Genomic DNA, 24,242 nt, shown 5'->3' with positions numbered 1-24,242 from the left:
TGCTCTTTCTTTCCATGAATGGAGGCCAAATCGGTGGAGTGATTTATATATTACTCTGTCCCATCTTGATACATAAATACCCAGCCCCATCCCTGCCCTAGAAAAGATAGACCTATATTGATTCGGAAAATAGCTCTGTTCACCTGCCCCTGCCACCCACCTGAGGCTCCTGCCCCACAAGCTGGCCCCTGCTCCCGATGAGCCCTTGCCCAGCATTCTGGGGTGGGGAGGGCATCAGCTCCTTTTGGAAGACAATCCAGGCCCTGTCGCTTAATTGGCCAGAACAGGAAAGTGAGCCCCTAAGTGGGCAAGGGCAGCCCCTGGGCCCAGCCGTCAGGTCCTTCGGAAGAGGTTGCTGAGAAAGCCACCGGCGGGCCCGGGGCCCAGGCGCAGCGAGAAGCGGGGCGCAGCACGGCGCGGGGTCGACGACGACGCGGCGGCGCTCAGTTCCTTCTGGCGCTGTGAGCGCAGCTGCTGCCCGATCACCACCTGCATGTCGTCCTGCGGGAGGCCGTCGTCGGTTCAGCACCGGTCCCGCCCCCTGCCCTCCTCCGCACACGGACCCCGCCCCTCACCTGCCAGGCCTCCAGCTCCTGCGTGAGCGCCACCTTCTGGCGGATGGCGCGCAGCAGCTCCCGGGACAGGGAGTCTCGCTCCAGCGAGACGCGGTTGAGCTCCAGGGACAGCTCCAGGGCCCTAGGCGGGGAGGGGCGGACGACGCGTTTGAGGGCGCTAGGGCTTCAGGGAGCCGGGGTGGCGGGGGAATTCTGGACCCAGACGGGAGGAGGGCTGCCAACACCTAGATCAAGGAGGTCAGTGGGCCCCTGGGCGGGAGTGGGGATCGTTATAACCCGTATCAGAAGAGGAATCAGGAGCCCAGGAGGGCCCAGAGGGCGCTGGGGTGGTGGCGGATGGCTTGACGCTTACTTGTTCACGGCCTCGTCCCGGTCTGAGAGGGCACTGTGCAGGGCCTCCCCAGGGTCTTCCTGCGCCCGCAGCTCCTTCTGCCTCTGCAGCTCTTCCCGCAGGGACTGCAGCTCTGCCTGCTGCAGCGAGATCTGTGAGCAGAGGAGGGGCCGTGCGGCAGATGGGCCAATGGGCCTTTCAGTCCCTGATTCTCCCAGCAGCCCGGACTCTGGCTTTCCCTAGCCCTCCTCTGCCTGCGACAGACACCCCAGGCAGCTGTGGCCCTGTGCTGGAGACTCCAAGATGAGCCCTCTGAGACCCTCAGGCTGGTGCAGGTTGGGGTGGAGCTGGGTTAGTTGGAGTGGTATAACCCTGCAGGAGGGATGCAGGGAGAAGCATTGGAAGTGGAACTAAGCGGGCAGGTGCTGTCCAGGAAGTCTTCCTGGAGGAGGTGGCATGCAGGCTGGCTCTTGAAGTAAGTTTGTTGAGATGAAGACCGATCCAGGTATAGGGAGGGCTTAGTGGGCAAAGGCTGAGAGGTGGACATAGGAGACAGAAACTGACAGCTAGAGGGGCCCTGCATCCAGCACAGTGCCCTCTCCCCCACCTCATCTTGCAGCTTGGCCACTTCCGCCTCCTTCTCCTCCAGTATCTCCGCTGGGCTGAGGGATGTTCGCTTCTTGGGGGGCTCTAAGCTCTCTTCTGGGGGTGAAGGCTGGGGACTGGACGCCTCTCGGGTCTTTGGGGACCGGGTGGTCTGTGGGCCAAAGAAACGGGTTAGTGGTGTGAAGTCTATTAGGGAAAGGAGGAAAGGCGGAGCCTGCGACCCTCTCGATGGCACAGGTAAGGGGACTGAGGGCCCACAAGCTCACCGGGGTGTCTCCGCGTGCTTCGGTGCTCTGGCCCTGGTCGCCGTCCTCGAGGCTGTGGGCCAGTTCTGACTGCAACGAGGCACCTGACACGTCGGCGTCCTGGAGGCGTGACTCCTCCTCCAGTTCGGAGACGCGCCGCTGCAGCCTCCGCAGGGCGCTCAGCGCCTCCCCGGCCTCGGACCGTGCGCGTTCCAGCTGTGGACGGTCCCGCAGACGGAAGCGCAGGTGGTCAGCGGAAGCGCAGGTGGTCAGTGGGACGCACCCAGCGCCGGCATCCCGCGGCATGTCCACGCGGGGGCGCCGCGGAGGGCCCCGCACCCCATCGGCCCAGGCTGTTCCCGTTCCTGGATCGCTGGGCGCCTTGGGCCATGCACCTCCCTCAGCAGACACACAATTTCCTCGCCTATAAAGCAGGGCCCCACCTCGAGGAGCCCCATTCCCTCCCCTGCCCAGTCTACCTCCTCATTCACTAATTGTTTCATGCAGCATTTATCGGCGCTACTGAGGCTGCTTGTCCCACAGTAGTAAAAAGGGGAACTGGGATGCGAAGGCAGGCAAGCTGACCCCAAAGTGCAGACTCCTTTGATCTCTAACATCAGACCCCGCGTCCTCTTTTCATTTCTTTTTCTCCATCTCCATTGCCCAGCCATGGTCTAGGGGCTGTCATTCCTGGCTTGAGCTCTGGCATCAGCCCCCTCCCTGCCCTTTCAGCTGCCAGGCTCTGATATATTCTAAGAGCATGCCTCCCCTGCTCAACAGCCTTCCGTGGCTCCCACTTGCCCATAGGCTAAGGCCCATGCTCTTGTGGGCCAGCCTCTGGACCTCCCAGTGATCCAGCTCTGGCCTCAAATCCCAGAAAACCCTGAAGGCATTGCTAAGGGTCCAGGCAGTTGTATCCCCTAGCCCTGCAGGTCACCTCCAGGTTGTGCTCCCGCCGCTCCCGCCTCAGCAGCAGCAACTCCTCGTGCATGGTCTGCAGTCGGCCCTGGCCCTTCTCCACCTCCTCACGCAGGCCTTGGATCTGGGCCTCCAGGTCCTGCCGGCGGCTCTGCAGCATCTGGTTCTGGGGAAAGGCCTGAGAGCTGGGGAGGGGGGCAGCCCCCTCCCAGCCCCCAGCCTGGCTGTTTTGGCTCAGACAATCCCCCAGCCCCAGCTGAAACTCACTTCCCCCTGCAGACTCTCCAGCCGCGTCCTCAGCTCTGCCCCAGCCAGTGCCTGAGCCTGGCACTGTCCCCGAAGGGTGTCCAGTTCCCTCTGAAGTTCCTGCTCAGTCTGGGAGGCCTGAGGAGGTGGAAAGGGGGCAGAGGAGCCTCAGCACCACGTCCCACGCCCCCACTCCCCACTGGGTACCAAGGCATCCTCCTCCACCTTGTCCACCTGAGCCAGCTGCTGGCTGAGCCGGAGGTTCTGCTCACTGAGCTCACTGAGGGCCCGTGCCCGTTCTCGCCCACTGTCCTGCTGCTCCGAGCGCTGCTCCCCGAGCTGGGCCCGCAGGGCCTCCACGTCCCCCTCCAGCTCCACGGCCCTGGCCTCCCACTCGGCTCCTCGGGCTGCCAGGCCTCGCCGGAGCTCATGGTTCTCCTGCTGGAGCTGCTGTGGGGGCCAGGGCAGAGGGACAGAGGCAGAGAGGCACCAATGAGACTGGGCAGGCACAGAGAGATGGGGATGGAGAAACAGACACCTAGGGAGAAAGCCTAAGGGGGCCTTGTGTCCAAGATAGACACAAAAGCAAGGGAGAGTGAGGGAGGAAGAGCAAGACCCAGAGATTTAGAGGGAAGGTTCCGGGCAGACAGGACGCGTGGGCCCAGGGCAAGGGTGGGGATGGGGCTCTCTGATGACCACTCACCTCCAGCTGCTGCCTGGGCTTCTGGACCCGAGGTCGCAAGCGCCGTTTTTGGCGCCTGAGTCTGGCAGAGTTCAAGCCCCGGCCCATGGCAGCACACACCTGCTGTGTCCCAGGGGCTCTGGAGGCCTGGACTCTGCCCAGCCCCCTCCCCAGCTCCTGCTAGCCAGTTCCCTCTAATTAACCCTGGTCAGCCCCACCCCGGCCCCAAAACCTGTCTGACCAGCGGGGAAACGCCCTGTCACACCCAGATGCCCAACGTGGGGAGGCGGATGAGTCAGGGGTTAACTTCTGGCCCACTCTCTCTAGGCCCTCAATGCAGGATGGGCTTGGACGAAGGTAACAATTGCCACAGCTACTGCAGCGACTGGCAGGTACCCTGCATTAGGGGTTTATCTGCATTGCTTCATTTCATCCACTAGAGGGAGAATCACTAACGTCCTGGGTTTACAGATGAAACTGAAGCTCATAGTTGCTAAGTGCCTTGCCTGAGGACACACAGTCATTTATTTTTGTTTTTATTATTTATTATTATTTTGTTGAGAAAGATCTTCACTCTTTTGCCCAGGCTGGAGTGCAGTGGCACGATCTCGGCCCACGGCAATGTCTGCCTCCCAAGTTCAAGAGATTCTCCTGACTCAGCCTCCCAAGTAGCTAAGATTACAGATGTGCACCACCTTGCCTGGCAAATTTTTTTTTTGTTTTCTTAGTAGAGATGGGGTTTCACCATGTTGGCCAGGCTGGTCTTGAACTCCTGGTCTCAAACAATCCACCCTCCTGGGCCTCCCAAAGTGCTGGGATTATAGGCGTGAGCCCATGCAATAACTTCACAAAGCAGGGATGCCAACTCAGGCAGCAGAACTCTTAACCAAATCCTGTAGGGACAACACAGCCTCAGGATTAAGCTGTCAGGTTCAAGGTCACATTATCCTGGCTGATATTCGGCTCTGCTGATGCCTTGTGGCCTGGACACAATATCTCTAAGTCCATTCACCCACACTACTATCAATCCTCCCATATTTTCTGAGCTCCACTTGTTCTGGGGTCTGCTGTCAGCAGCACATGAGACCACCAAGTTCACTGCTTCAAGCAACTTAGAGTCCAGAGGACATGGACACATGCCGGAGCCAGGTAATTTCAGGGGGACAGTAAGGGCTGCAAAGAGACCCAGGAAGTGATGGAGAGTAAGGAGTGGGGTGGGGGTGGAGGGTCCCTTAAAGGAGGATGTCATGTTTGAGTTGACTTCTGCAGGACAAGAAGAGCCACCAGAAAGAAGGCTAGGCATTAAGGGACAGCAAGTGCAAAGTTCCTGAGGGAACAAGCGTGAGTTCTTGGAGGAACTGAAAAGAGCCCTCATTGTGGGGGAGAGGGTGGATGGGCTGCCCTTTTTGGAGGAGGGAGAAAAGGGTGGTGTTGCTGTGGTGAGGTCAGGGAGGAGCCCAGCTCTCCGGGACTTTTAGGCTCTGGGGAAGAGTTTCGGTTTCATTCTAAGTGTGAGGGGGAGATTCTGGTTGAGGAGTGAAATGGTGTGATTTGCAGCTTTTGAAAATTCCGGGCTGTCCCTTAGAGAATGGGCTCTAGGGCCGGGCGCGGTGGCTCAAGCCTGTAATCCCAGCACTTTGGGAGGCCGAGGCGGGCGGATCACAAGGTCAGGAGATCGAGACCATCCTGGCTAACACGGTGAAACCCCGTCTCTACTAAAAAATACAAAAAACTAGCCGGGCGAGGTGGCGGGCGCCTGTAGTCCCAGCTACTCGGGAGGCTGAGGCAGGAGAATGGCATGAACCCGGGAGGCGGAGCTTGCAGTGAGCTGAGATCTGGCCAGTGCACTCCAGCTTGGGTGACAGAGCGAGACTCCGTCTCAAAAAAACAAACAAAAAAAAGAGAATGGGTTCTAGGGGTCAAAGGTGGAAGCTGGGGGCTAGGCGCGGTGGCTCATACCTATAATCCCAGCACTTTCGGAGGCTGAGGCAAGTGGATCACCTGAGGTCAGGAGGTCGAGACCAGCCTGGCCAACATGGTAAAACCCCGTCTCTACTAAAAATACAAAAACTATATGGGCTTGGTGGCACATACCTGTAATCCCAGCTACTCGGGAGGCTGAGGTGAGAGAATCACTTGAACCCAGGAAGCAGAGGTTGCAATGAGCTGAGATTGCACCACTGCACTCCAGCCTGGGCAACAGAGTGAGATTCCATCTAAAAAATAATAATAATAAAAGAGTGGAAGCTGGGGACTCAGGAGCAGGTGGCTGGAGTGTCTGGGGCAGAGGTGATGGAGGCTGTGATCTATGATGAGCTTGGAGGCTGCAGAGCCAACAAATGAGTGGTTGGAGTCTAGCCTAGAAGAATCAAAAGGGCTTGTGGATATTGGGGGGATTTGTACATTCAAGAAAGTTTGAGCGCATTGACTCACACCTGTAATCCCAACACTTTGGGAGGCTGAGGCAGGTGGTTTGGTTGAGCCCAGGAGTTTGAGACCAGCCTGGGCAACATGGTGAGACCCCATCTCTACAACAAATGCAAAAATTAGCCAGGTATAGTAGTGCATGTGTGCCTGTAGTCCCAACTACTCAGGAGGCTGAGATGGGAGGATTGCTTGAGCTCGTGAGGTTGAGGTTCCAGTGAGCTTTGATTGCACCACTGCACTACAGCCTGGGTGACAGAGGGAGACCCTGTCTCACACAAAAAAAAAAGAGAGAGAGAGAGAGAAAGAGGCCAAGGAGGTGCACAGGCTCTGGTCACTGGTCATCAAGTGGAAAAGCAAGGATGGGGACAGCAGGTGATGTGGGCATGGAATCGAGCGTGTGGAATCAAGTGCCACTTGTGTCGAGATGCCCTCTAGGTGGCCTGGTGGAGAGGGTTAGCTACCCAGGTCAGGCTCAGGGCAGTGGTTGGGGCCAATACAGCAGATGAAGGAGGGTGTTCAGGAGACCAGATGTGAGCCCCAGAGCAAGAATTTGGCCGAAAATAGAACCTGGGCAGAGGGAACTGTTCCTGCCTCATTGGGCTGGGCAAGAATCAATGGAGAGTCATGGAAAGCACTCAGCCCAGTGTCAGGCAGGGTGTAGACACTCATGACTGTTGCCTGGTGGTCTGCTATACTGCTGAGGAGCTAGACACAAGATCCAGAGAGGGCCAGCAGCTGACCCAGGGTCACACAGCTGGACAAGGGTCTGAACCCAGTTTTTTATTTTTTATTTATCATTTATTTTTTTTTTTGAAATGGAGTCTCGCTCTGTCACCCAGGCTGGAGAGCTGTGGCATGATCTTGGCTCATAGCAACCTCTGCCTCCCAGGTTCAAGTGATTCTCCTGCCTCAGTTTCCCAAGTAGCCGGGACTACAGGTACACCCCATCATGCCTGGCTAATTTTTTTTGTATTTTTAGTAGAGACGGGGTTTCACCATGTTGGCCAGGCTGGTCTCGAACTCCTGACCTCAAGTGATCCAGCCACCTCAGCCTCCCAAAGTGCTGGGATTACAGGTGTGAGCCACCATGCCTGGCCTGAGAATTCATGCCTTTTTTCCTTTCCCTTCCCTTCCCTTCCCTTTCCTTCCCTTCCTTTCCTTTTCTTCTTTCGTTTCTTTTTTTTCTCCCTCCCTCCCTCCCTCCCTCCCTCCCTCCTCCCTTCCTTCCTTCCTTCTTTCCTTCCTTCTTTTTTTTTCAGGATCTTACTCTGTCGTCCAAGCTGTAGTGCAGTGGATCATAGCTTACTGCAGCCTCAAACTCTAAAATTCCTGGGATCAAGTGATCCCCCTGCCTCGGCCTCCTGAGTAGCTGAGACTACAGGTGCCACTACCACATCTAGCTAATTTTCTTATTTTTTGTAGAGACAGAGTTTCGCTATGTTGCCCAGGCTGATCTTGAACACTGGGCTAGTGATCTTCCTGCCTTGGCCTCCCAAAGTGTGAGGCACTGTGCCTGGCACCCAGAGTTCCTGTTATTTACCACTAGGCAACACTGCCGGGGGACTGGGCCCAGCTCTGATCTGTTCCAAAGTCCTCCCCCTGCCCCGCTGTCCTCCCCGGCTCCTCTCTCCTTCCTTTGCCTGACTCCCTTCCCTTGTCCTCTCCAGGCCCACCCGTCCTCCTCTGCCCACCTGGCCACCCACCCGGCCCAGTGCTAGCTCACTTCCTCACGCTCCAAGTGCTGGGCGCTCAGCGTCTCCAGCTGCCGCTGCAGCTCCTCATTTCGCTCCAGAAGCATCTTGCCGAGCTCCGCCGCCAATAGCAGGTCTTTCTCCTTCTGCTGCAGCTGCAAGGCTAGGTCCTCCGGCTCCTCAGGCCCTGGGCCCCCTCCCAGGAATGAGTCCCTCCGCTCCAGCACAAAGGGGAAGAAGCCTTCGTCGCCGCTGGGAGAGGCGCCCCCAGAGAGCAGCCCCGACGGGAAGCTGGGCCCATCTGGAGAACTCATGTCACCTGCAGCATCTGCGGGGACAGGTGACTGCGGGACACTCTACTCTGCAGTCTGACAGGGGCTCACCCTCCGCCCAACACCTGGCCCTCCAGGAATTCTCCACCTGCTGCCAGCCTGCCAGGTCCTGCAGCCAGGGCTTTCTGAGCCGCGAAGGGTTAATGACCTGTGTTTTGGCCACCCAGTTCCGTTAATGTCCCTGGGGTAAACTGAGGCAGCAAGCAGAAGGAAATGACCTGCCCAGCCTTTGGCCTCTGCTAGACAATCTCTGTCCCCAGGAAAGTTCATTCCAGTGCTCCAGGGCCACAGGCCACCTCCGGTCCCTGTCCCCTCTCTTCCCAGAACCCAGCAGTTTGGCTCGTAGCCCCTCGCCATCTGAGACAGTTCCCAGAACCCAGGTTCTCAGGGACTCAGCAGTTGGAGTTGAGCCCAGCCCCTTCTCCTCCCAGAAATGCAGGACCCTAAGACTTGGGAACTCAGGTGTCTTCACCCCCAGGAATCCAGCTCCCTCCCCTACCAGAAGCCCAGATCCCAGCTACTGACCTCCCAGGTGTCTCGCACTCATTCTGTTACCTCCTGAGCAGGTGCTTTGACTCCACCCTCCAGACTCAGAGGTCCCCACCTCCAATGTCCCCCACCAAGGATTCCCACCCAGTTCCCACTTTCCACAGGACTCAGGCATTCATGTCCCCACCCCTCCGAACTCAGGAGTCCTGACCCTGAACCCCCCAGTTTCCCAGGGCCCTGGCGTAGGGCCCAGATCAGGGCGAGGTAACAGGTTGTGCCGGCCGCCCGACTGCAGCGCGGCTCGGAGTTTCTGTTTACTTCCCGGCCCGCCCCTGGGGACTGGAGCCCCGCGCTCCCCTAGGGTTGCTTAGGGGCTGGGGTTCAGGGGCTCCGGTCAGAGGGCCCGACGCACCGGGCTTACCAGCCCCAGTCCTCAGGGGGGTCTCCACCCACTACGCGCACACACCTGTGCTCCCCCTCCTCCTCTCGCCCGATGTCCATGTGCAGTCCTGCTCGCAGGACCTGAGTGTCACCGTGGTCCTAGCCCAGCCGCCCCTAGGCCGCTCCCGAGGATCTCCCTGACTTGGCCCTCGCTGGCCCCGCTCCCCCCACCCCCTCCACCCGAGAGACCCGGGCCTGGAAACCTCTCCCCCACCCTTCCGCACTTAGCTGCCCAGGTGTTGGGGCCGCCAGCGCCCCCCATCCCTGGCCCCAGGTGTCGGAAGCCCGGAGAAGGGGCTGGGCTCACCCCCGACGGCTGAGTTCCTGCCGGCGCCCCCGGTTCCCCGGCGATCTCGGTTCCCCTACCCCCGCCCTGGTTCCCCAACCTTCTCTGCCGACGCGGCCGCACCAGTCCCTCCCCAAGCTCGAGGGGCCCGGCCCTCGGCGTCCCCCAGGCTCTCACCCGAAGCCGCCGGGCTCCCTCCGAGGTCCCCGCGGTCTCCGGTCCCCTCTTCCGGAGGCGGCTTCAGGTGTGCGGCCGACACAGGTGAAGGGGCGGGGCCGCGGGAGAGGCCGTGGCGCTCCCAGGCTGCCTGAATGGCCAGGCGGGGTCGAGGGAGAGTCGCTTCCACCTGGGTGGGGGGCACTGGCCCATCCTGCTGTGGTTGCAAACGGCCCGGCCAGTTAACTGAGCATCTACTGTGTGCAGATCCTACATTGAGGTAGCCGCTGCTTCTTTGCCGTCAGGACTGCCTTGCCCTGTGGGGGTAGGAACTCATTGGCAATGACGACAACACCGAATCTGACATCTTAAGCACTCGGCTAAGTAAACTTTTTTAGTTTTTAGAGATGGGATCTTGCTCTGTCACCCAGGCTAGGGTGTAGTGGCACCATCACCGCAACCTCGTCCTCCCGGGGTCAAGGGATCTTCCCACCACAGCCTCTCCAGTAACTGGGACTACAGGTACATGCCACCATGCCCGGCTAATTTTTGTACTTTTTGTAGGGATGCGGTTTCACTAGGTTGCCCAGGTTGGTCTCAAACTCCTGGATTCAAGTAATCCTCCCACTTCAGCCTCCCAAAGTGCTGGGATTACAGGCATGAGCCAGTGCTTCTGGCCAAGTAAACACTTTTATAGGCATAACTTGTTGAACTTTTTTTTTTTTTGAGATGGAATTTGACTCTTCTTGCCCAGGCTGGAGTACAGTGGTGCCGTCTCAGCTCACAACAGCCTCCTCTCCTGGGTTCAAGTGATTCTCCTGCCTCAGCCTGACCAGTAGCCAGGACTATAGGTGTGCACCACTACACCCAGCTAATTTTGTATTTTTAGTAGAAACGGGGTTTCAATGTGTTGGCCAGGCTGGTCTCAAACTCCTGACCTCGTGATCCGCCCACCTTGGCCTCCCAAAGTGCTGGGATTACAGAGTGAGCCACCGCCCCGGCTCAACTTGTTGACTTTCATGATGACCTGATGAGGAGGAACTGTTGTCATCCCCATCTTACAGATGAGGAAGCTGAGCCTCGGGGGCAGGGGGGTCCTCCACCTTGTTTGGGGTCCCCTGGTCAGAACTTGAAGGTGAACAGCACAAGTGTGGCTTTAGGGTCATGCTCTTTACTGATTCCCATGCCACAGACAAGGACACTGTAGCACAGGCAGTGAAAGTGACTTGCCCAGAGCCATGCCCGAGTCCACCTGGTGCTCTCAGTTCCTGAGTTATGCAGAGCTGAGGACCATGCTGTTGTCTGGGACGGGGGCCTTGGTGTGGAGATGGGAAGGTCTGGGACTGGGGACTCAAGGTGGCTTGGGCAGCAGTGATGCCCCAGCCATGGCCTTGTGTCTTGCCACGATTTATCTCCAGACTCCAGGGCTCCCTGGGCCTCGTGACAGGGGCTCCTGGCCTGGAGAGCAGAACAGATGGAAGGCTGGGAGCAGCGATGTGCTTGTAAGCATTTAACAACAGGCTCCCTGGTTAAAACAGAAGCCCTTGCTGGTTGCATTTGCCAATTTCCATGATGCAATACACACTCCTTGGCTGACTTCAGCTACTCACCTGGCCTCACTGAGTTCGGAGGTAGAAGGGGCGGTGCACATCAGCTGTGGCTGGCCGGTGTCAGGTGGGTCCGTGCACCTCTGGCTGGGGGTCAGGACCCCTGAGTCTTGGGGGACTGGGGGCTACTTACCTGGGTTCTAGAAAAATAGGAGGAGGGTGGGCCCTGGGACTCTTGGCTTGTGGGAAAAGGGGAGCAAGGACTCCTTGGAGGGGTGACTTAGGAACTGGGACTCCTGGGTCCTGGGGCTGGGACAGGTTTTCTGCCAGCAGAGAGTAGGGGAGCCGGAGATTTGTCTTAGAGCCACATTGCCCAGCAAGTCTGCCACTTTCTCCCAGTGCACCTGTGGGAGCAGCCTGGTAGCCTCTGGAGGGCTGAAGACATCCCAGCCTCCCCGGGTGCTGCTATGTGACCCTCTGGAAATATAAGCTCAGTGTCCCCTCCAAATGCCAGTCACCCTTGGCCCCACTCACACCCACACTTAGCACATCTTAAGCGTCTCCTGCCAGACTGGGCTCATCCCGGGATGAAGTGATCACAGCCCTACTTCCAGAAGGTTCATAGTTCACCTGGGCCATGGGAGGGAGTATAGACCTATAAACCAGAAATGAACCAATAAAACAGTACAGCAAAGGTGCTTGGGCCATGGGTGCTGGCATCACATGGCTTCAGTCCAGGATGCAGTTGGCCATATACCAGATGTGATGTGTATGCCTGTGTCCTTCAGCTGATTAACCTCTGCAGCCCTCAGTTTCCCCATCTGTAAAATAAGGATGATAGTTCCTAGCTTATAGGGATGTGAGGATTTTTTTTGAGACAGAGTCTCGCTCTGTCCCCCTGGCTGGAGTGCAATGGTGAGATCTCGCCTCCCTGCAACCTCTGCCTCCCAGGTTCAAGCGATTCTCCCACCTCAGGCACCTAAGTAGCTGGGATTACAGGCATGCGCCACCACACCCAGCTAATTTTTGTATTTTTAGTAAAGACAGGGTTTCACTGTGTTGACCAGGATGGCCTTCAGCTGACCTCAGGTGATATGCCCACCTCGGCCTCCCAGAGTGCTGGGATTACAGGTGTGAGCCACCATGCCTGGCCAGGTGTGAGGATTAAATGAGGGTGAAGTGCCAGCACTTAGTCCTTGCTGGTGATCTCCGCATGGCCACCAGAGATGACTCACCTGCATGTCACACTGTATTTCATCCTCAGAGCAACCCCATGAGGTCATGCCATTCACAGGTGAGGAGGCCAGCTCAGAAAGGCGAAGTCATTTGTCTGTGGGTACATAGCACAGCCTTCATCCCAGCTTGCCTAGCTCTCAGCCTCAGTCACTCTTGGGAAATTTGTGGTTTTTGTTTTTTGTGGAGACAGGGTCTCACTCTGTCACCCAGGTTGAAGTACACTGGCATGATCATAGCTCACAGCAGCCTTGAACTCTTAGGCTCAAGCGATCCTCCTGCCTCAGCCTCCTGAGTGACTGGGACTACAGGCAGATGCCACCATGCCCTGCTAACCTTTTTATTTTGTGTAGAGATTTGGTCTTGCTATGTTGCCTAGGCTGGTCTCAACTTCTGGCCTCAAGAAATCCTCCTGCCTTGGCCTCCCAAAGTGCTGGAATTGGAGGCATGAGCCAGTGTGCATGGCTTTGTATATTTGAATCTGGTCCTCAGTCTCCTCTGGACCCAGGAGTCCTGGCCTCCATCTCCCTGTTGGGCCTAAGAGTCTTGGCCACCCAGCACCACACAGGGGCTCTCAGCCCTCGCCTCACCCTCAGGCTTCTTGCTGATCCCAGGAGAAAGATGAATAGGAGGGACAGAGTGACCTCAGGGAAGGCCCAGGGAGGCTGGGACATGTCTGGTTAAGAAGGGAGGGATTGGCGGGGCACGGTGGTTCATGCCTGTAATCCCAGCACTTTAGGAGGCCGAGGAAGGTGGATCATGAGGTCAGGAGCTCAAGACCAGCCTGGCCAAGACGCTAAAACCCCATCTCTACTAAAAATACAAAATTTGGAAGGGCGCAATGGCTCACGCCTATAATTCCAGCACTTTGGGAGGCCGAGGCAGGTGGATTACGAGGTCAGGAGATCGAGACCATCCTGGCTAACACGGTGAAACCCCGTCTCTACCAAAAATACAAACAATAAGCCGTGTGTGGTGGCGGGCGCCTGTAGTCCCAGCTACTCAGGAGGCTGAGGCATGAGAATCGCTTGAACCCAGGAGACGGAGGTTGCAGTGAGCCAAGACCGTGCCATTGCACTCCAGCCTGGGAGACAGAACGAGACTCCATCTCAAAACAAAAACAAAATCAAAAAACAAAACAAAACAAAATATAAAAATTAGCTGGGCGTGGTGGCACGCGCTTGTAATCACAGCTACTCAGGAAGCTGAGGCAGGAGAATCAGTTGAACCCGGGCAGCAGAGGTTGAAGTGAACCGAGATTGCACCACTGCACTCCAGCCTGGGTGACAGCGAGACTCCATTCCAAAAAAAAAAAAAACAAAGGGAAGGATGATCACCCAGCCTCACCTGCTCTCCAGCCCAAACAAGCCAGCTTCCCAGGTGCTTAGTTTGGAATGCCCTCCCCGCCTTTCCATCCACCCGCTGAGCCCTGGGGGTTTCTGAGTCTTGGCTGGGAGTTGAGGAGGGGTCGTCCCTAGGGAAGCCTTCTCAGATCTCACAATGCCTTGAGAGTCTATGCTGGGCATCCAGAGGCCAGTAGGACCCCGCCCTGCTCCTTGCCCTTCCCTAGAAGCAACCAGGTAGAAATAACTTGGGTCCAGATCCAGGTGCCTCCAGGCTTTTATGACATATGCTAAGTCCATGAACAGTAGGTAGTATTGTTGGGAACAGTAAAAACCTTTATATAAAATATTTCACACAGAATTCATTGTTCTGCAACTTGGTTTTTTGTTCGTTTGTTTTTTTTATGTATGCTTATGTTTCCAAGTGTTTTCTCCCACTTACTAAAAAAAAAAAAAAAAAAATTAGTGCAGGCATGGTGGCTCACGCCTGTAATCCCAGCTACTCGGAGGCTGAGTCAGGAGACTCGCTTGAACCTGGGAGACAAACATTGCAGTGTGCTGAGAATGCGCCACTGCATTCCAGCCTGGGCGACAGAACAAGACTCTGTCTCAGAAAAAAAACAAAAAAAATTAGCTTTGGCTGAGCACAGTAGCTCACAACTGTAATCCCAACACTTTGGGAGGCTGTGGTGGGCAGATAACTTGAGGCCAGAAGTTCAAGACCAGCCTGGGCAACATGGCAAAACGCCGTTTCTACAAACAAATACAAAAATTAGCAGGGCATAGGGGTGTGTGCCTGTAGTTCCAGCTACTCACAGGGCTAAGGCAGGAGGATCACTCGAGTCTAGGAAATGGAGGCTGCAGTGAGCTGAGATTGTGCCACTGTACTACAGCCTGGGTGACAGGGCAAGACCCTATCTCAAAAAAAAAAAAAAAAAAAAAAAAAATCAGCTTTATTGAGGTAGGTATTAGCTTCCTAGGGCTGATGTATGTAACAAAATATCTACCAGCTTGGGAAAAAGAGCAAGACCTGTCTCTACAAACAAAAATACTAATTAGTGGCACATGCCGGTGGTCCCAGCTACTTGGGAGGCTGAGGTGGAAGGATCCCTTGAGCCCAGGAGGTCGAGGCTGCAGTGAGCCATGATTGCATTACTACACTCCAGCCTGAATGAGAGAGCAACACCCTGTCTCAAACAATAAAAGGAAACAAACAAACAAAAAACACAAACTGGGCTTACACAACAGAAAATTATTGTATTACAGTTCTGGAGGCCAGAAGCCTGAAATGAGGATTGGTTCCTTCTGAATTTCCCTCTTCTATAAAGATGTCAGCTGTTGAATTTAGGGCCCACTCTAAATCTAGGATGATCTTATCTTGAGATTTTTAACTTATGTCTGCAAAGACCCCATTTTTCTTTTTTCTTTTCTTCCTTTGAGATGAAGTCTCGCTCTGTTACCCAGGCTGAAGAGCAGTGGCGCGATCTTGGCTCACAGCAACCTCTGTCTCCCGGGTTCAAGCAGTTCTCCTGTCTCAGCCTCCTGAGTAGCTGGGACCACAGATGCGTGCCACCACGCCCAGCTAATTTTTGTATTTTTAGTAGAGATGGAGTTTCACAATGTTTGCCAGACTAGTCTCAAACTCCTGAGCTCAAGCGATCTGCCTGCCTTGGCCTCCCAAAGTTCTGGGATTGCAGGCGTGAGCCACTGCACCCGGCAAGATCCTATTGTCAAATAAGGCCACATTCTTGCAGACCTGGGATTAGGACTTGTACATATCTTTTTTTAGGGGGGGACACAATTTTTGTTTTCTTTTTTTGAGACGGAGTCTCACTCTGTTGTCCAGGCTGGAGTGCAGTGGCACAATCTCGGCTCACTGCAACCTCCACCTCCCAGGTTTAAGCGATTCTCCTGCCTCAGCCTCCTGAGTAGCTGGGATTACAGGTGCACGCTGCCATGCCTGGCTAATATTTGTATTTTAGTAGAGATGGGGTTTCACCATTTTGCCCAAGCTGGTCTCGAACTCCTGAGCTCAGGTAACTCACTGGCCTTAGCTTCCCAAAGTGCCAGGATTACAGGTGTGAGCCACTGTGCCCAGCTTGGGGGATGCAATTTAACCCACTACAAGGAACACTTTACATATAATTAAATTAATCAATTTTATGTCTTTCAGTTGATGAGTTTTGACAAATATATTCAGCAACAAAACTACCACCACAATCATGATGAATCACCCCAAAAAATTGTCCTTGCCCCTTTGCAGTCCATCTCTTTCCCCACCCCAGCCTCTGGTAACCACTAACCTGCTTTCTTTTTTCCTTTTTTCTTTCCAACTCTCCAGGAGTGGGGGACTGCAGTGTGCTGTGATGGAGCCTGTGAATAGTTACTGCACTCCAGTCAGAGCAAGAGAGCAAGACCCTGTCTCTCTGTTTTTTTTTTGTTTTTTGTTTTTTTGAGACAGAGTCTCTCTCTGTTGCACAGGCTGGAGTACGATGGTGTGATCTCAACTCACTGCAACCTCCACCTCCTGGGTTCAAGCGATTCTCCTGCTTCAGCCTCCTGAGTAGCTGGGATTATAGATGCGTGCCACCACGCCTGGCTAATTTTTGTATTTATTATTATTATTATTATTTTTGAGACAAAGTCTCACTCTGTTGCCCAGGCTGGAGTGCAGTGGTGTGATCTCAGCTCACTGCAACCTCTGCCTCCCGGGTTCAAGCGATTCTCATGCGTCAGCCTCCCGAGTAGCTAGGATTACAGGCATGCGCCACCATGTCTGGCTAATTTTTGTATTTTTAGCAGAGACGGGGTTTCACCATTTTGGCCAGGCTGGTCTTAAACTCCTGACCTCAGGTGATTCACCCGCCTTGGCCTCCCAAAGTGATGAGATTACAGGTGTGAGCCACCGCACTCGGCCTAATTTTTTTTTTTTTTTTTTTGAGACAGAGTCTCACTCTGTCGCCCAGGCTGGAGCACAGTGGCCGGATCTCAGCTCACTGCAAGCTCCGCCTCCTGGGTTTACGCCATTCTCCTGCCTCAGCCTCCCGAGTAGCTGGGACTACAGGCGCCCGCCACCTCGCCCGGCTAGTTTTTTGTATTTTTTAGTAGAGACGGGGTTTCACCGTGTTAGCCAGGATGGTCTCGATCTCCTGACCTCATGATCCGCCCGTCTCGGCCTCCCAAAGTGCTGGGATTACAGGCTTGAGCCACCGCGCCCGGCCTTAATTTTTGTATTTTTAGTAGAGATGCGGTTTCACCATGTTTGCCAGGCTAGTCTTGAACTTCTGACCTCATGTAATCCACCCACCTCGGCCTCTCAAAGAGCTAGGATTACAGGAATGAACTACCTCGCCAGCCAGCAAGACCCTGTCTCTTGTCTCTAAAAAAAGAAAAGAAAAGTTGCAGGAATAATGCAATGAATAGCCTCCAAGTAGGCTTACAACGGTGAATATTCTATTAGATTTTGCATTATGTTCCTTTCAGACTACACACACCCATAAACATTTTGCTAAACCATTGGCTACTTCAGCTGGCATCTCCCTAGGATAAGGATGTTCTCCTACATAATCTCGAACATTATCTCATTCAAAAAAGTGAACACTGGTAAAATACATACAATGACCGTATCTAATATACAGCCCATGTTCAAATGTTCCCAGGAATGCCCTTTTTTTTTTTTTTTTTTTTTTTTTTTGAGACAGAGTCTGGCTCTGTCGCCCAGGCTGGAGTGCAGTGGCCGGATCTCAGCTCACTGCAAGCTCCGCCTCCTGGGTTTATGCCATTCTCCTGCCTCAGCCTCCCGAGTAGCTGGGACTACAGGCGCCCGCCACCTCGCCCGGCTAGTTTTTTGTATTTTTAGTAGAGACGGGGTTCACTGTGTTAGCCAGGATGGTCTCGATCTCCTGACCTCGTGATCCGCCCGTCTCGGCCTCCCAAAGTGCTGGGATGACAGGCTTGAGCCACCGCGCCCGGCCTAGGAATGCCCTTTTTAGATTACTTTTTAAAAAGTCCAGGATCCAGGCCAGGTGTGGTGGCTCACGCCTATAATCCCAGCACTTTGGGAGGCCCAGGTGGGTGGATCACCTGAGGTCAGGAGTTCAAGACCAGCCTGACCAACATGGTGAAACCCCATCTCTACTAAAAATACAAAAATTACGCCAGGCGCAGTGGCTCACGCCTGTAATCCCAGCACTTTGGGAGGCCGAGGTGGGTGGATCATGAGGTCAGGAGATCGAGACCATCCTGGCTAACACAGTGAAACCCCATCTCTACTAAAAATACAAAAAATTAGCTGGGCGTAGTGGCGGGTGCCTGTAGTGCCAGCTACTCGGGAGGCTGAGGCAGGACAATGGCGTGAACCCAGGAGGCGGAGCTTGCAGTGAGCCCAGATCGTGCCACGACACTCCAGCCTGGGCGACAGAGCGAGACTCCGTCTCAAAACAAACAAACAAACAAAAAATTAGCCAGGTGTAGTGGTATACACCCATAACCCCTGCTAATCCGGAGGTTGAGGCAGGAGAATCGCTTGAACCTGGGAGGCGGAGGCTGCAGTAAGCCAAGATGGCATCACCACATTGTAGCCTGGGTGACAGAGCAAGGCTCTGTCTCAAAAGAAAACAATTAAAAATCCAGGATCCAATCCAAGGTCATATATTTCATTTAGCCATCTTTTTTTTTTTTTTTTTTTTTTGAGACAGAGTCTTGCTCTGTCGCTCAGGCTGGAGTGCAGTGGCACGATATCGGCTCACTGTAAGCTCCACCTCCCGGGTTCATGCCATTCTCCTGCCTCAACCTCCCAAGTAGCTGGGACTACAGGTGCCCACCACAACGCCCGGCTACTTTTTTTGTATTTTTAGTAGAGACAGGGTTTCACTGTGTTAGCCAGGATGTCTTGATCTCCTGACTTCGTGATCTGCCCGCCTCGGCCTCCCAAAGTGCTGGGATTACAGGCATGAGCCACTGTACCCGGCCTTTAGCTGTCATTTTTATTTAGTCTTTCTTTTTTTTTGAGACGGAGTCTCGCTCTGTCGCCTGGGCTGGAGTGCAGTGACCGGATCTCAGCTCACTGCAAGCTCCGCCTCCGGGTTTACGCCATTCTCCTGCCTCAGCCTCCGAGTAGCTGGGACTACAGGCGCCGCCACCTCGCCCGGCTAGTTTTTTTTTTTTGTATTTTTAGTAGAGACGGGGTTTCACCGTGTTAGCCAGGATGGTCTCGATCTCCTGACCTCGTGATCCGCCCGTCTTGGCCTCCCAAAGTGCTGGGATTACAGGCTTGAGCCACCGCGCCCGGCCTAGTGTTTCTTTTTTTTTAAGACGGAGTCTTGCTCTGTCGCCCAGGCTGGAGTGCAGTGGTGTGATCTCGGTTCAGAAGCTCTGCCTCCCGGGCTCACACAATTCTCCTGCCTTAGTCTCCCCAGTAGGTGGGACTACAGGCACCCGCCACAACGCCTAGCTAATTTTTTGTATTTTTAGTAGAGACGGGGTTAGTCACCTTGCCTTCTTCTGTGTCTTTCAGGGCATTCACATGTTTTGAATAATTCAGACAGTTGTTTCTAAAATGTTTCTGAGACCAGGTGCAGTGCCTTGTTCCTGTAATCTCAATGCTTTGGGAGGCCAAGGCAGGAGTATCAATCGAGCCCAGGAGTCCGAGGCTGCAGTGAGCTGTGATTGCGCCACTGGACTCCAGCATGGGTGTCAGAGCGTGACCCTGTCTAAGAAAAAAAAAAAATTATTCCTGAGATGTATCCAGGATGATGCATCTGGGTTGAGCTTGTGTTTATTAACCACTGCATAGTAACCCATCCAATGTTTAAACTCCTAGAAAAAAACAAAACAAAAAGATGAAAAAACAAAAACAACCCCCCCAAAACACAAAAAATAATAAATAAAAGCAAACAAACAAACATAAAGAACGTAATATGATAAAAACAAACTCCCACTATTTCTCCACTCCCATTTCTCATAGGAGTATGAGGGAACATCCTTGTACATAGATCTCCATGGACACACAGGCGGAATTCTCACTCTGTCACCACCTAGAAGTCAAATTAGTGGGTGAGAGTTCCAGTAATCTCTTGTGGCATCACTACTCCACAATTTACAGGCTTATGACAACAGTTTGTGGCCAGGAGCAGTGGCTCATTCCTGTAATCTCAGCACTATGGGAGACTGAGGCAGGAGAATCACTTAAGCCCGGGAGTTTAAGACCAGCCCGGGCAACATAGTGAGACCCCGTCTCTCTCTCTTTTTTTTTTTGATACGGAATCTCACTTTGTTGCCAGGCTGGAGGGCAGTGGCACGATCTCAGCTCACTGCAACCTCCACCTTCTGGGTTCAAGTAATTCTCCTGCCTCAGCTTTCCAAGTAGCTGGGACTACAGGTACACACGACCATGCCCAGCTAATTTTCGTTTTTTTTAGTAGAGACGTGGTTTCACCATGTTGGCCAGGATGGTGTCGATCTCTTGGTCTTGTGATCTGACCACCTTGGCCTCCCAAAGTGTTGGGATTACAGGCATGAGCCACCACACCTGGCCAATGAGACCCCATCTCTATAAAAATTAACTGAGCATGGTGGTGCATGTGTATAGTCTCAGCTACTTGGGGGCTAAGATGGAGGATTACTTGAGCCCAGGAGGTGAAGGCTGCAGTGAGCTGTGATTGCGCCACTGTACTCCAGCCTGGATGACAGAGGGAGACTCTGCCTCAAAATAAATAATAAATAAAAAGACAATTGGCTTTTCTCTCTCTCAGTTTTGCAGGCAGGTTGAGTTGTGTTGGGCAGTTCTTGCTGCCATGATCTCATTAAGTTGCAGGGAGACGTGGCTAGGGCTGTTTACGCCCATGTCGAGTGCCTGGGCTGGATGGCTGGATCAGCGGGGCCCGGCAGCATTTCGCTTTCCACACAGCCTCTGCATGTGGCCTGCCTGGACCTCCTCACAGTAGGTCTGTCCCAGACTTCCTATATCATGGCCGACTTCTTCTAATGTGAGGTTCCGGAAGGCTTTGGTAGAAGCTGTAAGGCTTCTTAAGACCTACCTTGGAGGTCCTAGAACCATCACTTCTACACCATTCTTCTGGTCAAGGGAGGCACTGAGGCCCGCCCAGGCTCAGGCAGAGAGGATGAGATTCCACCTCTACTGAGAGGGAGTAGCAAAGGAATGGCAGCCATCCTGATCACAGATGCCCGGCCCTTTGACGCTAGTCAGTATGGCCAAGCTGGTTTTCAAAGCACACGTATTATCTTCATATTTTATTATTATTTTCTTGAGAGAGGGTCTTTCACTGTCACTGAGGCTGGAATGCAGTGGCATGATCATGGCTCATTGCAGCCTTCATCTCCCTGGCTCAAGTGATCCTCTCACCCTAGCCTCTCAAGTAGATGGGACTACAGGCACACGCCATTGTGCCTGCATATTTTTATTTATTTATTCATTTATTTCAAGATAGAGTCGTGCTCTGTTGCCCAGGCTGGAGTATAGTGGTGTGATCTTGGCTCACTGCAACCTCCACCTCCCGGGTTCAAGTGATTCTCCTGCCTCAGCCTCACCAGTAGCTGGGATTACAGGTGAGTGCCACCACATATGGCTCATTTTTTGTACTTTTAGTAGAGATGCGGTTTCGCCACGTTGGCCAGGCTGGTCTGGAACTCCTGGCCTCAAGTGATCCACCCACCTCCGCCTCCCAAAGTGCTGGGATTACAGGCGTGAGCCACCTTGCCTGGCTTACTTATTTTATTGTTTTATTTTTATTTTATTTATTTATTTTTTGAGATGGAGTCTCCCTCTGTCACCCAGGCTAGAGTACAGTGGCGCAGTCTCGGCTCACTGCAAGCTCCGCCTCCCAGGTTCACGCCATTCTCCTGTCTCAGCCTCCCAAGTAGCTGTGACTACAGGTGCCCGCCACCACGCCCGGTTAATTTTTTTGTCTTTTTAGTAGAGACGGGGTTTCACCGTGTTGGCCAGGATGGTCTTGATCTCCTGACCTCGTGATCCACCCGCCTTGGCCTCCCAATGTGCTAGGATTACAGGCCTGAGCCACCGCGCCCGGCCGGCTTATTTGTTTTTAAGACAGAGTCTCACTCTGTCACTTAGCTGGAGCGCAGTGGTGCAGGAACAGCTCACTGCAGCCTCAATGTCCCGGACACAGGTTATCTTCCCGCCTCAGCCTACCAAGTAGCTGGCACTATAGGTGTGCACCACCATTCCCAGCTAATTTGTGTATTTTTTGTAGAGACAGGGTCTCACTATATTGTCCAGGCTGGTCTCAAACGCCAGGGCCCAAGTGATCTGCCTGTGTTGGCCTCCCAAAGTGCTGGGATTACAGGCATGAGCCACCATGCCTGGCCTAACGCATAGGCTTTAATTTATACTAGGTATAAAGTATCTGACTCCCTTTCTGATGTTTTACAGCTGGCAGCTTTAAAGCCCCTGCCTCTCTTCTCCTTGTGCCCACATCTTGGCAAGCTAATCCGAAGGCCCTGGTGCTCTCTCCCTTGCACTACAGAGAAATTTAAATTAGGAAAGCCATGGCTGGTTGGAAGGGACCTTCATCCCACTTTATCCCCTAACAACAATAAAAGCCCCTCCTTGAATTACTTGAACCTGGGAGACGGAGGGTGCAGTGAGCCCAGATCGTGCCACTGCACTCCAGCCTGGGCGACAGAGTGAGGCTCCATTAAAAAAAAAAAAAAAACCACACACACACACACACACACACACAAAACAACAACAAAACCCTCCTTGCTCTCTCAAACCACTTTCAGAGCTGCCTGGAAGCCCACTCTGCTCTCCCAGAAAGCCTCATCGTTGAGTAATCAAACTCTTCTTATTCTCTTGGTGTGCTTGTGGCCTTATTAGTCTCTAATCTGAACCAAATTTGGGACATAGGGTAAATCACAAAACATGCTTCTATCTGCAGAGAGTGAATTTCTTTTTATTGATTTATTTTATTTCTATATGAACAAATGCTGCCTCTCCTGCAGAGCATCAATTTATTTCTTTCCGTTTTTGGTAGAAATAGGGTCTCAGTATGTCGCTCAGGCTGGGTCTTCCTCAAATTCCAGGCCTCAAAGGATCCTCCTGCCTTGGCCTCCCAAAGTACTGGGATTATAGGTGTGAGTCACCACACACCTGGCTACAGAACAAATTTCATCTGGGCCCACCTGTCCAATACTTGGCATTGTCAGACTTCAAAATTTTGCCAATCTGATGACAAACATGGGATCTGTTATGGAATAAATTGTGCCCTGTCAACATTCCTATGTTGAACCTGGGATGGTGGCTCACGCCTGTAATCCTAGCACTTTGGGAGCCTGAGGCAGGAGAACTGGTTGAGCCTAGGAGTTCAAGAAACCCCTGAGCAACACAGGTAGGCCCCATCTCTACCAGAAAAAAAAAAGAAAGAAAAAAGATGGGCATGGTGGCTTGGGCCAGCAGTCCCAGCTACTTGGGAGGCTGAGACAGGAGGACTGTTCCGGCCTAGAAGTGTGAGGATGCAGTGAGCCATGATCACACCACTGCACTCTAGCGTGGGAGACAGAGCAAGACCCCAGCTCAAAACCAACAGACAAACAAAAAACAAAACAAAACAAACAAAAACACCAGAGAGAGAAGAACAATTTGTATGTTAAAGCCTCAATACCTCAGAATGTGATTGTAGTTGGAGATAGAGCTGATCAAAAAGTGATTAAGTTAAAATGAGGCTTTTAGGGTGGTCCCTTGTAACATGACTGACTTTTTACAAGAGGTCGATGGCCGGGGCGGTGGCTCACGCTTGTAATCCCACCACTTTGGGAGGCCCAGGAGGGCGGATCACGAGGTCAGGAGATCGAGACCATCCTGGCTAACACGGTGAAACCCCGTCTCTACTAAACATACAAAAAATTAGCCGCGCCTGGTGGCAAGTGCCTGTAGTCCCAGGTACTCGGAGACTGAGGCAGGAGAATGGCGTGAACCCGGGAGGCGGAGTTTGCAGTGAGCCGAGATCGCACCACTGCAATCCGGCATGGGCAACAGAGCAAGACTCCGTCTCAAAAAAAATAAAAATAAAAAGAGGTTGAGACCTCTGAGGTGTGCAGGCACAGGGGACCGTCTACGGGAACAGCAAGAGGACGCCCATCTGCACGCCCAGGAGGAGGCCTCAGGAGAAACCAGCCCCGCAGGCACCTTGATCTTGGCCTTCCAGCTTCCAGAATTGTGAGAACGTAAACTTCTGATTGAGCCTCCCAGTCTGTGGTGTTTTTTTCTGGCGGCCCCTGCGAGCCGGCGCTGGATCGCAGTGTTTGCCTTTGCATCTCCAGCTCCGCATCCTGCTCGCTGTTTATTTTGTGAGCAGCCCTGGCGGGTGCCCCTCAGCTGCTCCAGGACTGAGCAGTTAGTAACACACTCGCCCACCCGCCCTCCCCAGGAAGCCTCCCGCCCGCTTCCTCCAGTTCCTTCCCCACCTGTTCGGCCTCCTAGCCCGGTGCTCTCGGCGCGGAAGGGGGCGGCTCGCAGACCCCCAGGTCTCAGCTTCCCGGATCTCCCCTGCCCACTCACTCCCCTGTCCCCGGCTCCTGGGACTGGCCGGCGCTGCGGCTTCCGCGTAGTGGTTGCTGCATTTAAATGTCCGGCACCTGGGGAGACAGGCGCAGTCGCAGAGCAGCTCCTGTTCCCGGGATCTAGACGGGCCCAAACCCCCGCCTTGCCCAGGCCG

The 24,242-nt window shown here is 54.0% G+C and overlaps 1 protein-coding gene across 9 annotated transcripts; it reads right to left on the bottom strand.

Annotated features, from left to right (window-relative positions):
- Nucleotides 1-30: 30 nt before the first annotated feature.
- BICDL2 (BICD family like cargo adaptor 2) lies at nucleotides 31-24,125 on the bottom strand. 9 transcript variants are annotated; one of them, XM_033236018.1, is made up of 13 exons: nucleotides 23,992-24,125; nucleotides 19,040-19,365; nucleotides 11,036-11,793; nucleotides 9,447-9,742; nucleotides 7,754-8,065; nucleotides 3,156-3,371; nucleotides 2,943-3,059; nucleotides 2,695-2,841; nucleotides 1,779-1,973; nucleotides 1,514-1,663; nucleotides 928-1,058; nucleotides 576-696; nucleotides 31-501 (listed from the first exon to the last, which is right to left on the bottom strand). In XM_033236018.1, exons 5-13 carry the CDS (start codon nucleotides 8,033-8,035, stop codon nucleotides 334-336), a joined length of 1,527 nt encoding a protein of 508 aa, XP_033091909.1. In that variant the 5' UTR covers nucleotides 8,036-8,065; nucleotides 9,447-9,742; nucleotides 11,036-11,793; nucleotides 19,040-19,365; nucleotides 23,992-24,125; the 3' UTR covers nucleotides 31-333. The 9 variants fall into 9 exon arrangements, with proteins under 9 accessions (XP_033091909.1, XP_033091910.1, XP_033091913.1 ...); XM_033236019.1 differs by having other exon boundaries at nucleotides 9,447-11,172; nucleotides 11,513-11,793; XM_033236022.1 differs by having other exon boundaries at nucleotides 3,156-3,368; nucleotides 9,447-11,793.
- Between the last annotated feature and the right edge of the window lie 117 nt (nucleotides 24,126-24,242).

The sequence above is a fragment of the Trachypithecus francoisi genome, unplaced genomic scaffold (assembly GCF_009764315.1).
Source record: "Trachypithecus francoisi isolate TF-2019V2 unplaced genomic scaffold, Tfra_2.0 Lachesis_group15, whole genome shotgun sequence".
Taxonomy (NCBI): Eukaryota; Metazoa; Chordata; class Mammalia; order Primates; family Cercopithecidae; genus Trachypithecus; species Trachypithecus francoisi.
Note: the sequence above shows the minus strand (reverse complement) of the source record. Positions and strands in the feature narration are given on the sequence as shown.